Source organism: Solea solea, chromosome 17 (assembly GCF_958295425.1).
Source record: "Solea solea chromosome 17, fSolSol10.1, whole genome shotgun sequence".
In the NCBI taxonomy this organism is placed as follows: Eukaryota; Metazoa; Chordata; class Actinopteri; order Pleuronectiformes; family Soleidae; genus Solea; species Solea solea.
In genome coordinates, this window is record NC_081150.1 from 18,566,205 (window position 1) to 18,586,199 (window position 19,995).

The following is a 19,995-nucleotide window of genomic DNA, read 5'->3' on the forward strand; positions in this document are numbered from 1 at the left end:
AAACAACTTTTTCCTTTACACAGTTCTAGCTCTACTCGTTTTGGTATCAGACACTTTGTTTTCCATGACTTCGTAGTTCCTCCTCAACGTGGGCGCAGTCGTCATAATACTGGTACGTAAAATTGCCGTGACCTGGTTTTATACACGACACAAACACTCAAACTAGTGACTTGTAAAGCAGTTGTTTTGGGTGTAACCAAATCATTAGAATCATTAGAACCGGTTCATTAAAAAGAATCGTTCAGTACTTCTTGCATGACCGGAGCACAGACCCCGTCTTTTAGACATTTCCTTTGTAGATTAACGCATGTTTTCTGGGATTTCTGGGAAGTCTTTTATAACTTTAATCTACAGTTCAGCATTGTTCACTTTGATTCTTGTGTCGGACGTCGTCGCGCTCGTGACTCTTCCAGTGACGATACTCAACGTCACATTTTAGTATCGGCTCAGCTCGCTTGGAACCTCATCAGAGCAGTTACCATCACTAATGGAAAAGCAAAAAAAAAGAGCTGAGTCGAGTCGAGTCGTGCTAGAACTGTTTAATGGAAAAGCACGATTTGTCACCTGTGTTTTACAAACTCAGAACCACATTTGATCCAGAAGAACTCTCTGGATCTGTATAGAATCAAATCATCCTGACATATCGCTGAGATATAAACAAATCTGACACCTAATCCACATAATCCAAAGTAGATTCTTACCAAAATTATTTGGTAACATACTTGGGTGATCACCTACCCATCACAAAAAACGGAATGGATGGACAAACAGAAGGATAAACTCACACTGATGAAAACACGTTTCTTTTCAAAATAATAGCGTTAAAGTCGCAGAAAGATTCCGCACAGCAGTCGTTAAGTGTCTGCTAACATTTACCAGCCACTGTTTTGTCTACCGACATCATTTTAATTTTTTTATGCTTTACTATCGCTGTAAAACTTCATATATCCAATATTTACACAGAAAATTAAACAGTAAAGCTACAGATTTTCTCAGCATTGTTGCTGATAAACATGTTCAATCATTTCCACGTTGAATGAAACTACACAGAGGGGAAAACACACACACACAGTAATGATAATAAGAAAGAAATGTTTGTAATAACTTTATTTATATAGCACCATTCATACATAGAAATAAAAGTTTCAAAAATAATAAAACACATAAAAAAAGATCAAGTGCATAAACAGATAAAGAAGAATGTAGCAGGGAAAGTGCTTCAGAAAAAGTATTAATAAATGAAAAAAATCTGTGATTTAAAAAAACAACAATACAAGGACAAACATTTTTTTTTTTAAATATACAACAATACAAAAGGCAGGAAAAGAGAGGAATATATTCCATTTTCATCGTCCAAAACAGCTTCCATTACGCAGAAATTATTAAAAATGTATGTTTTTCCTCATTGGTTTATACACGACTCTTAAATAAAGGAGAAAGAAGTAATACAAGTACAAATACAATGACATTTATTTAAAAAAATATTTGGGATATTTTTGTCTTTTTCCACCACAAATACAAAGAGCAACACTGGTTACACAAGTAGATGTTTGCATTTAATTTTGTCCCTGTTAACATAAATCATACACATAGATTTTATTTAGATTTCAAGATTAAATGTATTTAACACACCAAAGACTGGCCGTTAATGTAGGAAAATCTGTTCTTAGTCTGACACATTACAGAAATCACAACTTTTCCAACTAAAGGAGTCTTATATTTACCAAAAACAAGTATTTATCCTTGTGTAATCTCCTAATTATCATTATTATATTACTTTTAATCCTATCTTAAGACATCCATACCTCACTGGGACTCAGTAATGATGGTGACATCAATAACCTATTTTATTTTGTTTTTCAAATATGAAACAAGACAAAACAGAAATCAAGAAAGACAACTTAAAAAGAAACGTTGCATTGTTTTCCATCATCGTTGTTCTTGTGCTACAGTCTTTAAAAGAAGAAATAATATCTTTAAAATGTTATAAATCATCTGTTAAATCCATTTATATAAAAAGAAAAATCAGTCCACTGAGGACTCGTGGTGTTAACTGGGTTAAAATATGGAGAAAAACTAAATGTATATGATAATCTATATAAAGTCTCATCTAATGTTTTAATATTTAATAAATGACATCAGTTAAGAGGATAAAACGCTGTTACTTCTCCCTTTTTTATCCCGCTTTGACGTTTTAAGCGTTTAGATTTCTGCTCCTTTTCACTCGACTCCTTTCACACTGACGTCGAGGAAAAAAAGGCTTTGAATCCTCTTACGATTTATTCCGCTTTGCTGTGTGTCGGTGGCGTTTGACAGCTGCAGCTCACACACTTTGTCGCCATATTTGCATTAAAGATCTGAACCCCGCCGTCTCCCCCCCCCCCCCCCCCTTTGTCCCGAGTTAACATAACAGCTCGTCTCTTTACGGTCACCTGCTCCTTCAAACGTCTATTCTTAAAGTTTGAGCTTTGAGAGTCTGACAAACTGGCAGCGGTAAAAACGCTCCGACAGTCATGCAGCTGACGTGACTCACAGACGTGTGAGCTTCTGTCACAATCCGGAGAAAACAGGAGTGTGTGTGACGGGAAGGATAAATAAGCTTAGGTCACGGGAGGGAAAAAACCTGAGCTGTGCAGGCTGTGTCATAAATAATAAATCCTGATATTCAGGGTCAGGGAAACACACCAAGGTTTGTGGACCTTTTTTCTTCAGCCTTGCAAAAAAGTAAAAAAGTAGATATTTCATACAGCAATTTATATAGCGTTAAATTACTCCGCCCCAATGCCTGATTTTGAATAATGCCAAGAAGTGGGAAAAGGGGTGGATAAGTGCAGTGGGCGTGGTCTACAATTAATGACATTCTTCCCGGTAGCCCCCGTGTGCAAAAATATGCAAAATTATGCACCGCGACGCACATTAATCAAAGGCACATTTACTTTGATTAATATTGACATGCTGCATACCCACAGAAAGCTCAGAAACTTGGCTAAAAGCTCATAAAAAACATTCCTATGTTCACCAAACGGATCCAGCTGCAAAATAAGAGCAAAACAACAACTCACTTTCAAGAAATACAACCAGAAATGTTGTCTTACCTTTGAGGTTGAGCAAAACAAGCTTCCCAGCATGCTTTGGGGGCTCTTCCTGGTCTGATTGGTCATTCCAAACGGCCATTAGCTTGTTTTGATTGGAGAAGGGCGAATGTCCGTCAAACTTTGGCTTTGATGATTACAACGAGCTGTCAATCACCCAGATTGGCCAATCACAGCCGGAGCTATGGCCCTGAACAGTCTGAGGCTCATTAAATGGGTTTAATAATTTTTTTTCATATATTTTCACATAGAGCTTGTAATTGCAGAGAAATACTCTATTTAGTTTGGGCATTTCATTTTCGAACAGGGACCCTAAAAGTGGGTCATTAAAGTGTAGCATGATGAACATGTATTTTTCTGTAATTTCTGTAATTTGTTGGTAATCCTTAAACAACAACAACAACCGAATGACAAGTTATGATCATAATATGACATATGACAATAAAACAAAAATACAAATTTTGCAATCAAATTAGCTGTCAAATTGATCACTAGATCTGAATATTAAAGGAATTGAAGAATACACAAGCAAATGAAACAATTGACTATGTTATTACTAATAACAAAAGTAAAGGAATAGTACGTAGGTCTGTGGTACGCAAGCTTCCTCTGGTGGCACTTGGTGGAAAATCAGAAATACTGTATATACCAGGGGTATGTGATCGAAGAAAAATAATAATAATTAGAGTCACCTTATTTCTCGCTCCATCTCCCCAAATTCAAAGGAATATCTGAATTTCAGGGTTAAGCTAAGGAATGTTTTTGCCAGAGTTTGTAAGAAGATGTGTCTCTGTGATGGACTGGCGACCCCGCCTTTTCGCCCTATGTCAGCTGGGATTGGCACCAGCGCCCCCCTTGCGACCCTCTTGTGGAGGATAAAGCAGGTGCAGTAGGACGTGTCTGACAAGCAATTTTGCTTTTTATGCAGCCCGTAACCTCAGTTACGGGCTGAGAACCACTGGTTTAGGTGAAAGCTTAACAGAAACAGACCAAGCCCAATTTTGGTTGGTTTTGTCATTTAACACTTGGTGATGATTCCTTATGTCTGTGCAGAGGATTTTCCAAGGAACATTTGACATCAAAAACTGAAAAACTGAGAACAGTGAAGTATCTCTATTTACGCACACAAACACGGACAGATTCTAGGGCTGCCCTTATCCTGACCTGCTCACATTAATAATAAATATGATAGCATGTTTGTGGCAGGGATGAAAATAAGGTGAAGAAAGTCCCGCGCACCTTTGGCTACTGAGTTTTGCTCACAGGAGCAGCAACAGCAACAACAACAGAGGAAAATACATTTTCTTTCTTTACCTCGGGGCCATTTTCAGTCACACAAAGCACGGTACATTATGTCTACTTTCTCCTCGCCCCGAGGGTCTGAAAAAAACAAAATGTCAGCATGGATCCAGGCGCTCGCTGGCTTCAATTCCAACACACACCAATTAGGATGTTGGTAATTAATCTGTTTATGGTGCCTAAATGGCTGCTCGTTTGTATGTTTTTGAGCAGACGTGTGTCATTAGTGAACACAGCGGCTAATTGTTTCCACGACAATTAGTTAAGACGCAGTGTGTCGCGCTGTTTGTTGTCCCTTTGTTGAGTGTTCTTGGAAAAGTGCGTGTGTGAGAGGGACGTGGCGCTCAGTCAGTACAGCAAAGATCTGTCGGTGTTGGTGTCGACCAAAGTAGATTCTACTGACCGTGACACAGTCAACAAACGCTGTTTTCAGCAGTGTAATCTTTAAACACTGTGGTCCAAAACTGAATTATCTTGAGAGCTATTTCATGGAGTGTCATGAAGATTTATACACATCTTAGGGCCAAACACTTTTTTTATAGGCTTTGTCCTTATATACGAGATACAGGGGAACACTTCACACATTATTGACATGTTTGTCCCAAAATAGTGGCTGAGAACTGTGGAGAAATGAATTATGGCGTAAAGACTAAAAACAGTTTATCTCTAAAAACAGTCCTCTTTTATGGATGTCTAACATGGCTCCCATGGGTGAAAATTTGCCAAAATGGACATGGGTCATTGAAAGTGCTTGAATTTAGTGTAAGAAAGAAGTTGATATTTAGGTAAATGTCTCCATTGGTTGTTACGATGCCACCTACTGTTTCACGCCCTGCGTAGCTTGATGTTCGTAGACTAGGCCTACGCAGGACAAACAAGTCGTAATTACTCTCAACAAGCGAGTAACGTTAAGCAAAAGAGTGCAAATTTTACGTGATGCCCGCAAAATGTAAATTCCAAGATCTCTGTCTCACCAAAGACAAATTGCAAAGACTGACTTTGTCTAAGATCCCAAGGACAATCATTTGTCCAGATGCAGAGCATGCTGCGAAGGAGGGGGGAAGTTGGTCCCCCCAGGTGGAAAGTGTTGATGATTATGTTCAAGATTCAAAACTTGAACTGAATGTTTTATCAGGTTCCCATTCAGACAACTTTATTAATCTCTGGAGCAACAGTTTCCTATTTATATCTTTTCTAATGAGCTAATGACAAATAAAATATGTCATGCAGCAATTGCCACAAAAATTTATGAGGATCATTGAATGCATCATGTAGCTTCTCCTCTAAGTCCAACATACTGTGGAACCTTCAGAAGTGATCAAATTTACGAGGGTCATTGACTGCATCATGTAGCTTCTCCTCTAAGTCCAACATACTGTGGAACCTTCAGAAGTGATCAAATTTACGAGGGTCATTGAATGCATCATGTAGCTTCTCCTTTAAGTCCAACATGCTGTGGAACCTTCAGAAGTGATCGAATTTATGACTGTAGTAGAAAACCCAGGTTTCTTTTGCTGCGAGGCAACAGTGCTAGCCATTTTGGACTTTGGTCCCCACTAAAGCATATACTGAAGAATTTTACGTGATTTTAAACCTCATTTGTACACACTTAACAACTATTTTAATCATTGAAAATTTGATAAGGTGATTAGTGTCACTTTTTCCTGTGGAGTGATATGTTCACCACTTTACACAACACTGCTAATATCACAGATTTTAACGTAGTAATCAGCTGCACAGATAAACATTAGGATGCATCTGCTCGCCTCGTCGTCCCTTAAGCCCACGCCAATTTTCAAGACTGCTGTGAGATATCATTACCACTTTAAACGTATTGCCAGAAAATGATCTTTTTTGTGACACTGTCCAGCTGTCGCTTCCGCTAATAAACTGTCTTTAATTTGGCACGTTTGGGAGAAAACCATCATCTTTTAACGTGCAGTAAAACTGTCCATGAACTGAAGCGCAGAGGTTTTTCCTTGTGAACAGCACAGTCCTAATGGAGCGGGAATGTTTCTTTAAAACCCCCGAAATCTATTTGTTCCTCGGTGGAATATACCATTTAAAAAATCAGCATCTGTCTTCATCATCGTCATCATCACCATCATCCACTGCTGCTCCTTTGAGTTTGTATCAGGAGCGTTTTACGCACTGCTGTATCTACACACACACACACGCCCCAGCTCAGACTTCTGCTGCTCTTCCGACTCCGAGTCTCCGGAGCGTGAAATCCACTCATGACTGGATAAACAAATTCCCACATCGATTGCCAGTGCGAATTAAAAATTCATTTTTAATGACGCTTTTCATTTGTTTTTCCCGAGCAAACGTCAAACGCCGAGTGGCTGTGCCGCAGATGCAGTCGTCTCGTGAACACACAGCTGTGCCGCGGTGCTGATTATACATAGACGTTTTCAGTGACTGATGACGGAAAGTGTTTTTTTTTTTGGGAGGAACAAAAACCTCGAGAGCAGCTGTTACTTCGTCTGAATGAGCTTCACGGATACAGTATATGTGTCAATAATGTTCGACAAAAGGACTTGAAAATATATTAAACTTATGGCAGCCATTCCCATACTTGAGAAACTTCTGGAAGTCCCCAAATCTTAAATCACGACCCTAGACTAGGATTAATAATTTCCATTGATATTATTGTTTTCATGTGAACATAGGGATACAATAATCTGTCCACTTCACTTTATTTCTAAACTATCTTTCAATAGCTGGGCTCCATGTAATATTTAAAAGGTTTGGCTTCACAACAAAGTGCATAATTATCCATCAACATGAATAACAACTAACGAATTAAGCAAATACTGAAATGTTAGGCCTGTGTATTGACCAGCTGACACTGTATACTTACACATAAAATGTCACAATATTGCTATATATATATAAATATATAATTATATATATATATATATAATTTTAATGTTTCTGTAATGGATAATACACCAGTATGTAGAACCTCTTAAACTGAAATGATATTTTTAATGTTAAAAAATATAATAACTATTATTGTTATCCATGAATTTACAAATGTACAGTTTTACAAAAAGCCTGAAAAAAATAGTAAAGCAAATTATTATTATTTCTTAATTAAGTTGTCAAATTATTGTTATTTACTTGCTTTAATTGTCGAATGTTATGCTTGATTAATTAACACCTTCTTTAAACGCCACGGATTACAAAACTACTAATTACAAAACAGCAAATCAAAACATGTATTTATTTATATTTAATTACCTTTCACAGCCCCACATGCAGTACCGTCCTCGACCACCAGGGGGCTGCGGCTCACTCATTGGGAATCACTGGCCGTTTCTCAATACTCAAGTTAGCAAGTATGTACTTGCTTACTTGGGAAGTATATACTTGAGAAGTACGCTGGGAGTATATACTTGCCAAGTACGGGAGTACACAAGTATGTGGTTGTTTCTCAATACTCAAGTATGCAAGTATGTATGTATTGTTCTGCTGTTTGAATGGTGGCTGGCGCCAAGTGCTGCAGCCTCATTACCGCCACCTACAGTGTTGATAAATGAACATATGAAATACTTTTAATAAATGCATATATATGTTGTTATTATTTTTACATTTTAAATATTTAACTTCATTTATTAATTTATTTCTATTAAAATATACAATACAAATAATACAATGTGGAAAATAGATAGAGTACAGCATTGAATAGTGTAGTGTAGTGTATATATATATATATGACGTGTACAAATATATACTACTCTACATAGCTAATATTTACATATTATATTTAAATACAGATACAATGACCGTGCGACTTTAATATAAATCTAACATTCAAAGTTAAAATAAAAAAAAATAAAAATAATATGCAAAGTTTCAAACTGTCAGGTCAAAACGTTTCCATTAAAATCAAAATAACACGTCAACAACAAATCTATCGATCACACCGAGCATCTAATGACAGCGACGTCTGAGCCAGCGGATCATTTCATCAGGACAAGCCGAGGTAACGCTGCTCTGTGCCGGGCACAGTGAGCGCCGAGCGCCCACAGAGACGGAGGTGATCACCTCCGACAAACGTTGCTGCCAAACTATAAATACGTCATATCGTCATACACAAACCACATGTTTGAATTCTTAATGACTAATTTCTCGCCTCAAATGATGTTAAAACTTTGTTCCGGGACACAGAAAAATATTTATTTCAGATTTATATTTCTATTATCTGCTGCTATGCTCCGCCGAAATGTATTCTGGGATACATGGCCATCCCAAGTACGCTTAAGTCACCTCCGATGCATACTTGGTAAACATGGGCGGAGCGAGAACACTTCCGGGTTTGAGAACCGTCCTCGCTGTTCGCTTACTTGAGAATTGGAACAGAACTTGGACTGAGGCTGATGACGTTTTCACAAGTACGGGAGTACGCAAGTACGCTCAAGTACGCACAAGTATGGATATTGAGAAACGGCCACTGACTTTGGATCCAATTGGTTTCATGCTAATGAGTTATTTTCTATATTTAACAGATTCATTTTTCATGATAAATTTGATATGTCGTTTCATATCAACACAAGTGCTTTTATTTTGAAATTCTGTGAAGTATCGTCACATATTTTGTTATTGTGATGTCCTAATAGAATATTATATATTATAATGCATATTTTTAAGCTTGTATCGCCCACCTATACTGAACATTTGATGAAAAATTTACTTTTTTTCCTCACTTGTCAACTCAGTGACCCCCAGGTCTTCTGAGTTTGAGACGCCTGAATTATATAGAGAGGATTACGCCGGGGTCATGATTTTCTTTTTTTCCACTTCTCTGGGATGTAGTGAACATTGACAGGTGACAGATGACAGGTTCATTCTCAGTGACATCTTCATCTTCTCCTCCTCCTCCTCAGATGTGCCTCCACTGGCTGACTCAGTGTTTTTGGAACTACCTGGACTGGACTGAAATCTGCCACTACGTGTCCACCTGTGTGGTGATGGGCGCCGACTACCAGGTTTACATGTGCGTGGCCATTTTCAAACACCTGCAGCGTGAGATCCTGCAGCGCACGCAGTCCCAGGAGCTGCAGGTTTTCCTCAAGGTGAGACACAGCAGCAGCAGCAGCAGTAGCTGCTGTAGATTTATCCATGTTGACATCCTGTCAAAAACTTGGGTTTCCAATGAACTTTTGACAGTTGGATCTGAAAAATGACAAGCAATATTTAAACATGTCCAGCTGTAAATGCAGGGGGAAAAAACCTGCAAAAGCATTGACATATTTTTAATTCAACGACCAAAGTTAGCTTTGTGTAATGTTGCATTTTTTACCTCCTGTCCTGTCCTCAGTTCATTTGAATTCCATCCATATACAGTATCGTAACTCTGATTCATGAATGAAGAATTGATTATAAATAATATCACATTCGTCAAATATAAACATATCATACTTGAACTCAATGTTTTTCAAGGTCATTGAATGCATCTTGTAGCCTCTCCTCTAAGTTTAAAACACTGTGGACCCTTAAGAAGTGATTCAAATTTATGAGGGTCATTCAGTGCATCTCAGAACTCCTCCTCTGTCAACACACTGTGTGGACCCTTCAGAAGGCATTCAAATTTACGAGGGTCACCAAATGCATCTTGTAGCCTCTCCTCTAAGTTTAAAACATTTTGGGCCCTTCAAAATTATTCAAATTACGAGGATCATTGAATGCAACTCAGATAATCCCGAGTGACTGTTGAATACCATATTTGCTTGAAATGCCTGCCTTGATTATGGTATTTACATTTTCTTTTTTGGGCATCATCCTCTTTAAACCTTTTAAAGGTGTTAATCTGAATATTAATAAGAAATCATTCATGTTAGCGTTGTGAGATTTAATCCGATTTTTTGAAAGTGAGGTTGTGATGTTGTCACGATGTTGTCACCTTTTTTATAAAAACTTATCAGCAGCGCAAACGTGAAAATCACACACTGTACACAGCAAGAACAGCTCAGATATGTGATATTATATGCTGACTCAACATATACATATGTATGTATATGTATATATATATATATTCATATATATACATATATGTGTATATATATGTGTATATACTCACATATACATATATATACAGTACTGTGCAAAAGTTTTAGGCCACCATTAGATTAGTTGTTTAGCAATGCTATAACAACAATAGAGGATAATTATTTCAATTTCACTTTACTGGAACACATCCAGAAAATCTGTATGCATAAAACATCCTCTACAGGTGTCAAGTGTTTAGTGCACTTATACAATAACACAGCTCTGTTAATACTGGAGTGGAACCTTAATTAATGTTACTGGTAAATCCTGTGTTTGTCCTACTATTTCATCTATTACGCCAGGTTTATTCAAGATATGCTTAAGCATTACATACACATGTTGCATGAGTTAAACTCATTGACAGCTCACTAATATATAAGACCAGCTTTAAGTCGCATCACTTCATTCCAAATTCCAATGATCACAGAATTTGACAGACAGAAAAAACAACAGAGCTGGTGGTGCCTAAAACTTTTGCACATTGCTGTATATTATCACTTATATGCTGACTCAGCATGGCCCCTCATTAAATATCTTTCTGGATTTGGGCTAAAACATCGACATATCTGAAGACTTTCCCCATTTTACTGCTATAAAACTTTTAAATCCAGCAGTCATCCATGATTCAATTCCACGATGAATAAAAAATCAACTTGCAGAAATGTGTCTGTGAAAATCTCCCACTAAGGTTTCGTTTGCCCAAAACAATATTGGAAAAGTAGAAGCCTTTTCTTTTTCTTTATTTGTTTTAGCCCCAAAGGTTTTGGTAAATAGGCCTGAAGTCACAGAGAGCGATGTTAACTTTTACTAAAACCCAGAGCGACATTAAAACAGCAGAGATGTTAGAGAGTCGTGACTTGACACCGAGCCCTCACTGTCGTCACTCATTAAAACATTTCAGTCCGTCTCGTCTCGGCCTGATAGTTCTGGTTGTTAACATCGCCACGAGTCACCACTGACAGTTCTTTTGCGAATAAAAGATCAGTGATGGAGGCGTCATCTGAGGAAATTCTTCTAATGAGCCGTAGCATCAGATACTGCTGCGAGACTCAGCTTTGAGACTGAGTGTGTGTGTGTTTCTGTGTGTGTGTTAGGAAGGAAACTTTGCACAATGCTTGCCCTGAGCTGAACGGGTAAATGTGGAAGACACACCTTATCTCTCGTCTTCTTCTACTCCGTCTCACAATGTGAAGCGTTTTTTAACTCAGACTCATGTGGTATTGGAAGGATTCTTCTAAACATTTACACACACTTTACACCCTCAAACACACACACACACACACGTACTGTATCCCCTGTCTCACTCGTGGGTTTATCTATATTTCATCTAAATTAAAATTTGGACTTGTTGAGAGTCTGGTGAAGTGAAGCCAGAACTGTGAGAGGATAAAAAGGGAGCTCGTATAAGAGGTGACATGAAACTAGAAACCAGGATTAAAACTTTTTTATTTGTCCATTTGTAGTTGGAAATCAAGCTCATGAGGCTAATGCTGCTTTTCCACTACATGGCACGGCACGATTTCTTTGCTTTTCCATTAGCGATACCTGCTGCAGACAGAGCTGCGACAGAGCCGATACTATGCGTGATGTCGTCAGACTACCAGACACTGATTGGTCAGAGAGTGTCGTCACTGGAAGAGTCATGAGCGTGACACAAGAATCAAACCAAACAATGCCGAACTGTAAAGACGTAAAGATCCTGAAAACTTGTCTAAAATCTCAATATTTAACAGAGGCGTCTGGTGTAACGGTATATAGCGACCGATGTTGGGGTATTATAGTAATGGAAAACCAACCAAACCGTGTAGAGTTTGCCGGGACCTTGTAGTGGAAAAGCGGCTACCTATCAAATGCCTAAGCGGGATGTGATATTTGGAAGTTCTCAAATTCTGCTGCACATAGTGCGGTTTGGCATTGATATAGAGAGTAAAATACTTTGAATTTTAGGATGTAGTTGGAAGATTTGGTGAGATATTTGAAGATAAAATGTAATAGGACTGCTTGTGGTACTCATTCAGGGTCAGTCTTGTGTCACGTATGAGGTTTTCAGGCGATTGGTTAATGTACGGTGACATTATAGGGCACTCAAATTGACACATTTGTTCATTTACCAAGCGTGCAAATTCTTCCCAACTTCTTCCCTAATAATACTAATAACAGCAAAGGCAGTGGTCAAAGCTTTGAAGACATGGTCTCTCAATCCCATCATTTCATGAAGAACTGGGTGTAAACCTTATTATTAATCCCATTAATTTAATTCACCCTCTGTGAAATTGTTTATTTTGTTGTTTCTCTCTGCTCTGACAGACTGAGGGATACAAATGCAAATTAGCTTGAAGCTACGGCATAAATCGATTCATCAAATAATGACACTCACGTTTGAGCCGTACTCTGTCCTCTTTAAAAAAAATAAATAAACATAAGTTATATTAACAATATATGAAATAAACAAGTCTCCTTCCTTACTGTGAATATTAATACCTTGCATTCATCATGTGAGGACAAGCTGAGGAAAACAGTCTTTGGTGACAAATGGATTAATTAGCTTACCTAATGATCTCCTCACAGTTAGTGGTTGATGTATCGTGTAGATTATGAAGGAAATTGTGTCAGCTGTTTAATCTCAATCTCAACAGTTTATACAAAGGATGTATATTTTCTTGTTCACATTAATCTTCATTTTTGAAAAGTGTAATGTCAATTCACGAAATGCTTGGATCAATCTGTTTCCATTTCCTGTAATCTCACGAGATTTGACTGTCAGAGTCTTGCGTGACCGTGAGTCTAGAGATTTGTGCGTTACTTTAACATCTAAGGTGTAAAACTGGAAATACAGTACTGTCCTCTTCTAATGAGCTAATAAGCAAAGAAGGCATGGATGCTGCGCTTACCTGCTGGACAACTTGGTGACTACTTCAAACAGTCTGTTGAGCTTCTAGACTGTGTATTTTGCACTCAAACGACTACTTTCTAAGGTTTGAATTTGTGTTATCAAATCTACAAATGTGGAATCGCGCGGTAGGTCAGTGGTAGAGCAAGTCGTCTTTTGAAGGGTGTGGGGTTCGATCCCCGCCAGAGTCCTTGGGCAAGACACTTTAGTCTTCAATCCCTGGTTGCTCCTGGCAGTGTGTGATAGAAAATGTGCTGTATGAATGAGTGATTGAACAAAAACTGTAGTGTAAAAGCAGCTTTATAGTGGTCATTAAGACTAGAACAGTACATTTTTGATTGGTGCAAAGGTTTTATCTATTTTCATCATCATTTTTCCTCCACATACTCTTTTAGTGCCGTCATACGACCCGTAAAGACCCTTTCTATGCACACAAAACTCACCAAACTTGCAATCTCACGAAGTTTTAAATTAATCCGATGAATTTTGCATGGAATCAAATTTTGTGTTCCCACTAGCCACGCAGCGAATATGTTCAGCAGCAGGTTTCCACTCCATCACTATTCGTTTTTTATTGTCTTTTAAAGGGCCAATCAGTCCACGATGATAACCTGCAGAGCCACTCATTGCGCCACCTGCAGGCAACAGGAAGTATGATTCATTTACATGAAGCTTTTGTGTTAACCTTAATACTTTTAAAGATGCACCAGGTTAGCTAGATCAAAAATGTATTTTATAACCCAGGAGAATTGGTATTGAAGTTACCAAGTTGAATATCTTTAAATCAATCAATATCAAATTGGAAATGGAACTAAAACAGGACCTTGAATTGAAAAGAGGACGTTCAGGAAATCAGTGCCTTGTCCTAATTCCTCCAGACTCGTGTCCCTGTGTCTTATCTTTCCACACTCTCTTAATTCTCCCAGAGAAGATAAGACACTAAAAATACCCTCTCAAGTTCTTTTTTAACTTTATATCGCCGATCTTTATTCCGCTGCACAGTTTCAACAGTGTCAGCAGCCGTTTTCCTGGAACTGGAAATAAACAAGCAAAGCAACTTTACTTTTGATTATTCTTCAGGGTTAATTCACTCCTCACTGTAGTAAAGAGTCTGACATTTAGAAAAACATTGGGCTCTGCAAGAGAAAAATGGTGCCTATATACTGCCCAACATTGGACACTAACAAAATATAGGTTTAATAGCTTTAAAGTTATGTCCCTGTTGCTACCGACAATAAACCCACACTTTATTAACTTCACTAGATCAAACAAGTTCTACTTTATCATTTATAATGCCATACAATGAAATTAAAATGGTGTTTAGAGGTGATTTTGATCTTATAAAGTGTGTTTTATGTGCTACTGCTTTGTTGAGTGGAGTAATCGTGAGAGCTGGAGTCGTCTCCTTCCGACAGAAAACTCATTTCTTCCTGACATTACGTACTCCCGTCTGAGCGATCCTCGCGCTGCAGTAGCGCCGCTCGCTCCCATGAAATAATGAAATCTAAAATACAGCGCTTCATTGTCTCTTAATCTATTGCCTCTCTGTGAACCCTCCTCCTGTGAAATGATTCAGATGAAATCACTCTAATTAAACTTTACATCTGCCCATTGACATAACCGAGATATTCGTTCCAGTCGTTGAAGAGAATTTAAACTTTATTAGGTTAAAGCAGTGCAGAAGAAGTGGATCTGGATGAAAACTGTGGTTTCCCTCACTCCCTCATCTGAGTTTCATCTCATAGTATACCTGCCAGTTTAAGTCTGCAATGTCTAAATAATATGTTTGCCAGCTTTTTTCATCAACAAACAGCCTTTTCTGACTGGAAACTAATGTTGCACCAAAGTGCATACAAAAAATCAGCAATTTAAAATCACAGCTAACAGAAGTTGTTGATCCATTGCTGCCTCCAGCACTAAGTTCCACTGTGTTATTCTATGATTTCAGCATTTTAAAACCTTTGTTCAGATTTAAGTAATTGATTTACCAAACAATGCAGCAGTAGACCACAGGCTCCTGTATCCCATGAGCTAGAATCAGTGATTTTTTTCCATGGAGTTTGGTGTGGAAAAGGTGTGTGGTTTACAAACGTAAGTTTCCAATCCAAAAAAAGGCTGTCTAACAATGATATATAGTGAAAAACTAATTCCTTAAGATATTATATAGTTTAGGTAGTTAAGTTTGTTACGTGGCTAAAATTAGCCTTTGAGTCTCGGGCTACCCATCTGTTTAACATGGCTGAGGTGGGAGCAGCTCAATTTTTTGAATTTGAATAATTTATATAAATGAAACAAGTCAGTATTTTAAGATAAGACTTTAGCCGGACCACCAGCTCTGCGAGGCTCGGTCTGATTGAGAGGCAGAAAATGACAGTGTGCGTTTTATTTGTGCTCAAAAGTATTGACAGTGTTCTGGCCGCATCACGTCCCTGTCAGCATTATTTACCTGCTGAAATTAGATTCTCTGAAAACACATTCTGCAGAGTGATGGGAGAAAATTAGGAGCTGCACAAGTCATTAAACACTGTTTACAGTGTTTTTTTTTTGTTTTTTTTTTAGGCTTTCTCTGTTGCAGTGTTTGCCCACTGAGGCCCACGAGGTCACACTATGTTGTCATGACAGATGCAGATAAAATTCTAACTGAACAAATTAGCCAAATAAAGTATTCTCTGGTCTGATACGTGTCTCTTAAGCAGTTGGCAACAGCTAAATGATAAATAAATGTATGCAATCTGGCTTGTTTGGCTTTTCCAGCCATGTGATACTTCATTATCTGAATGCTAAAGATGTTGTTTGTTGCAGCATTCGATTCCCTGAGATATAATTTAATTTTCTTTGACTTTGAATGCAAAATAATTTAATGAAAGGGCTACAGCGAATGGTTCTCACGGCGCCTCCTAAATGAATGTTAATGATTCAAGCCATCTGCTTCGATTCCCAAAACTCTGACTATAACTTAGTTACCCTGCACATTTAAGTGGAGCGACAGTTGGAGCCGTTCACTTGTTGTCCCAGTTTACAAGCTTTAGCGGGGAATCAATTTGTTAAATGAAGTGTGTTCACCTCTGCTACGCCACCTGTCAATACAAGCCTCCTTTCAGCTTGTTAGTATAAGGCAGTTCCTGGTTCGGTTGTGGCTAGTTGTTAGCATGTCAAGCACAATTCTGAGACTTTACAATATTCAATTTAAGCCGGAAAAGTATAAAAATCTGTCTACTACCCTGAATATCACCATGTTTTTGTCTCTGTTGTCTTAGTTTTCTAATTAATTACTTATTAACTTATTAACCACATATTAGCTGCGTTGTAGCTGTGGGAGGGAACAGTGGTGCATTAGCACAGCTAGCTAGCTTGAGTCTGACTCTGGTCTAATTAAACATTTACATGCAGTTTGACTCTGAATCTGAAATTCAATTTAGTACAATTTCTGTCAGACTAACATGTTAACATGCGTTTGAAAAGTCCAGGCGGTTGTTGGATTAGCTTGTGACTACTTGTTAGCATATTGAGCACCATTCTGAGTCAACCTACCGTCCATTAACTTTACAATATTCAACTCTTTAAGCTAATAGAGTATGAAATCTGTCTACTACCATGAATATCGCCAATACTTTTGCGCTGTTGTCTTATTTTGTCAGGTATTAGCTGAGATGTAGCTGTGTGTGGGAACTGTGGTGCATTAGCATAGCTAGCTAGCTTAAGTCCAACTCATATTAAACATACACATGCAGTCTTAGCTTGACTCCCAATCTGACTTTTGATTTAGTTCAATTTTTGTCAGAACATGTTTATGTGGTTTTTAAAAGTCTGATTTTAGTCGGACTAGCACGACAACTTGTTATTTTTCTAATGTCATGTAAACGTATACCATGTGTGTTTACAAGAGGTTGTTAATTTTCCTTTTGGCTCATTGTTGACCTTTTTGGGTATTTTTTCTCTTCACCAGGAGGAGCCAATCCAGGGATTTAGGGTGGGCAGTTACCTGGAGTTCATGGAGGGACTGGAGACAAAATACAGAGACCTTGTTCTCACCGACATGAAAACTATACGAAACCCTGTAGGGTAGGACCATGTTGTTTTGTGAGTGAATTGTAAAAAAAATGGGAATTAGTCAATGTCTAATCTGTCTTAACGTCACTGCTGCTTGGTTTTGAAGAACCTGTATGTATCTGTTGACATGGAATCCTGTAAATAATAAGAAAATCATTCAATTTCTGACACAAAACGTCACCGTACGTGTACAGTGTGTGTGTACAGTGTCTTACTGTACATGAACGAAAACCTAAAATTATTCAATCTTTGATAATGCTGAGGGAAAACAATCATGTGTACAATTTCTTCAAATAACTATAAAAAATAGCACAGCAGAGAGAAATACAACATGGAGACAGAAGCCTTAAAGACATGAAGACCCTAGAAAATAAAAGTCTTATTTATACCACTGTTATTACATCACAGAACTCTTTTTTTGGTTTTATTTATTTATTCAGACGTGATAAAAATAACCAAAAACACATCAAAATAGAAATAAAAGCAACGTGTCTTTAAATAAACAATAATATGAAGCATTTTATGTCCAAAAATGACTTTTTTTAAGTATTTTACTGAGCTGAACACTTATTTATTTATCAGTACAAAGGTTTTTTTTTTTCATAACTAAAACCAGCAGTGATTGTCTGGAGGGTTATTTGGAGGATCTGGTGAAGTTAATAGCTTTTTATTCCACACTTCTCTCTTTGTTCCTCTCTCTCCAGTTGCCATAGTTGTACAAAAAGAACACAGAGAGACTTTGTGCTTGTTTCCACACGAGAACAAAGACAGGAGGATTATGTCCCTTCATTAATTAATGCACCAACTTGTTTCTTCATTAGAGAGAAACACCAGCGCTGTAGTTTTTTTAGTCTTTTTATTGTTCAGTAAATCGTAGAGAAACCACCCGAATGCTGCTGAGTACAGTGAGTTAATCCACAGCTAAAGATCTGAGTGCACACCATTCTTTCTTTCTATGTTTGTTTTTTTTTCTTTCTTTCTTTCCTTCTTTCTTAACAAACACACTTCACAATTTGAAGAACAGTTATTAAAATGTACAGCGTTGCCTTGAATATACCTGTATATAGACTGTATATAATAAAATTAAACCCAAGTGACTGAATTAATAAGTTATTCTATTCAGAAATGGGTTCTTTTGTCTTATGTTTGACATGTCCCAGTCGCCCACTTCTCACCAGGTTGCCCTTGTTCCTCAACACCTGATTTGAATACTCAATAATCAATTGCGACAACACTCACATTCCAGGTGTCCACCTTGTTCCTGGAGGCTCTACTGGAGAACTGGAGTTTGGTAACACTTTAGATAAGGGAACACATATTCACTATTAACTAGGTGCTCACTAACATGCATAAACAGCACACTAGCCCTTCATTAGCAATTATTAAGCGCATATTAACACCTTATTCTACATAACCATATTCTACCTCTATTACGACATGAATTAAGATTTTTACTGATTAAGGTGTTAAGACATGCTTAATAATTACTAATAAAGGTCTATTATGCTACTTATATACATGTTAGTAAGCAACTAGTTAATGGTGAATATGTGTTCCCTAATCTAAAGTGTTACCAAACTTTTTATGGGTGTAACTTCTGGAGAAGAAGAAGAAGAAGTAGAAGAAAGCAGCAGTACATTTGTTGTTTCCACGGCTTCAGGGTCACACTGTTCCTGCAGTGCATGAACATCCTGCTCTTTGTAAATCACCTGGTGTTGAAACTAAAACCCAGGACTTGGTGATGAGGAACACTAAAGACTGCAGGACTTTTAGTCATCGTGATGGTTGCCCTCTACTGTCGCTTAGTGGAAAACCAGCCTTGCAAGATTGGGGTCACGGGCCTGGAGGAGTCAGGTTTTGTGGATATCGTCATTTTAGACGTTCATCATGGCAGAGCTGGCGAAAAAGAAGCAGAAAAAACTGTTGTCGAAGGAAGCAAAGGAAGAGGTAACGATATTGCTCTCTTTTTTTTTGTATTTGCACTGTATTTCTCGATGTTTGCTATCGTTGTAAAGGCGTTCTGCCATTTCTTTTGTTTTCAGTGTGTGGTGGAAGGGACGCCGGAGCGTCAGCAGTGAGGTTTTATAAAACGAGAGACACAAAGGGGAGCTCTGTAGAGAAAAAGGCAAAAAAAGAAGAAAAAAAAGAACGACCAGACATGCAAAGTTCCATTTCAACAAAACGGGACTGATTTTCACCTCTGAGCTTTTCAGATTATTTGCAGTGTGAATGTAAACAGACACTGTTCACATCGTCTTAAAGTGATAATTAGACATAGTAAATCAGTCTAGCAGTTAAAATAACACTATAAAGAATCAATTGAACTATTTATGTTGATTACATCTTGTCTTAATCAGATTTGGTGTTAATTTGACTTTCAGTTCTTCATCAGATGTGATGGTCCCACGTTAAATCTCACAATCCCTCTCATGATTAGTGATTAGTGTCTCGTTACCTTGGAAAACTCTGGTTCTGCTTCAGCGACAAGAATCCACACACGGTCTCATGGACCATGGTCTTAGTGCCAGGCTGGATGACCAAGCCAGACTCGGTAATGTTAACCACTGACTTATCCAGATTACAGGAACCACATGTGTCCAGAGGAGAGCA

General features: G+C 37.9%; 1 protein-coding gene across 1 annotated transcript in view; it reads left to right on the top strand.

The window, feature by feature from the left end:
- Positions 1-18,498, top strand: part of tbc1d32 (TBC1 domain family, member 32) — a 71,767-nt gene extending 53,269 nt beyond the window's left edge. The window contains exons 32-33 of the mRNA XM_058614184.1: positions 9,284-9,472; positions 17,282-18,498. Of these exons, the coding sequence (XP_058470167.1) occupies positions 9,284-9,472; positions 17,282-17,401 (309 nt within the window). The 3' untranslated portion in view covers positions 17,402-18,498. The remainder of the gene's footprint in view (positions 1-9,283; positions 9,473-17,281) is intronic.
- Positions 18,499-19,995: the final 1,497 nt, after the last annotated feature.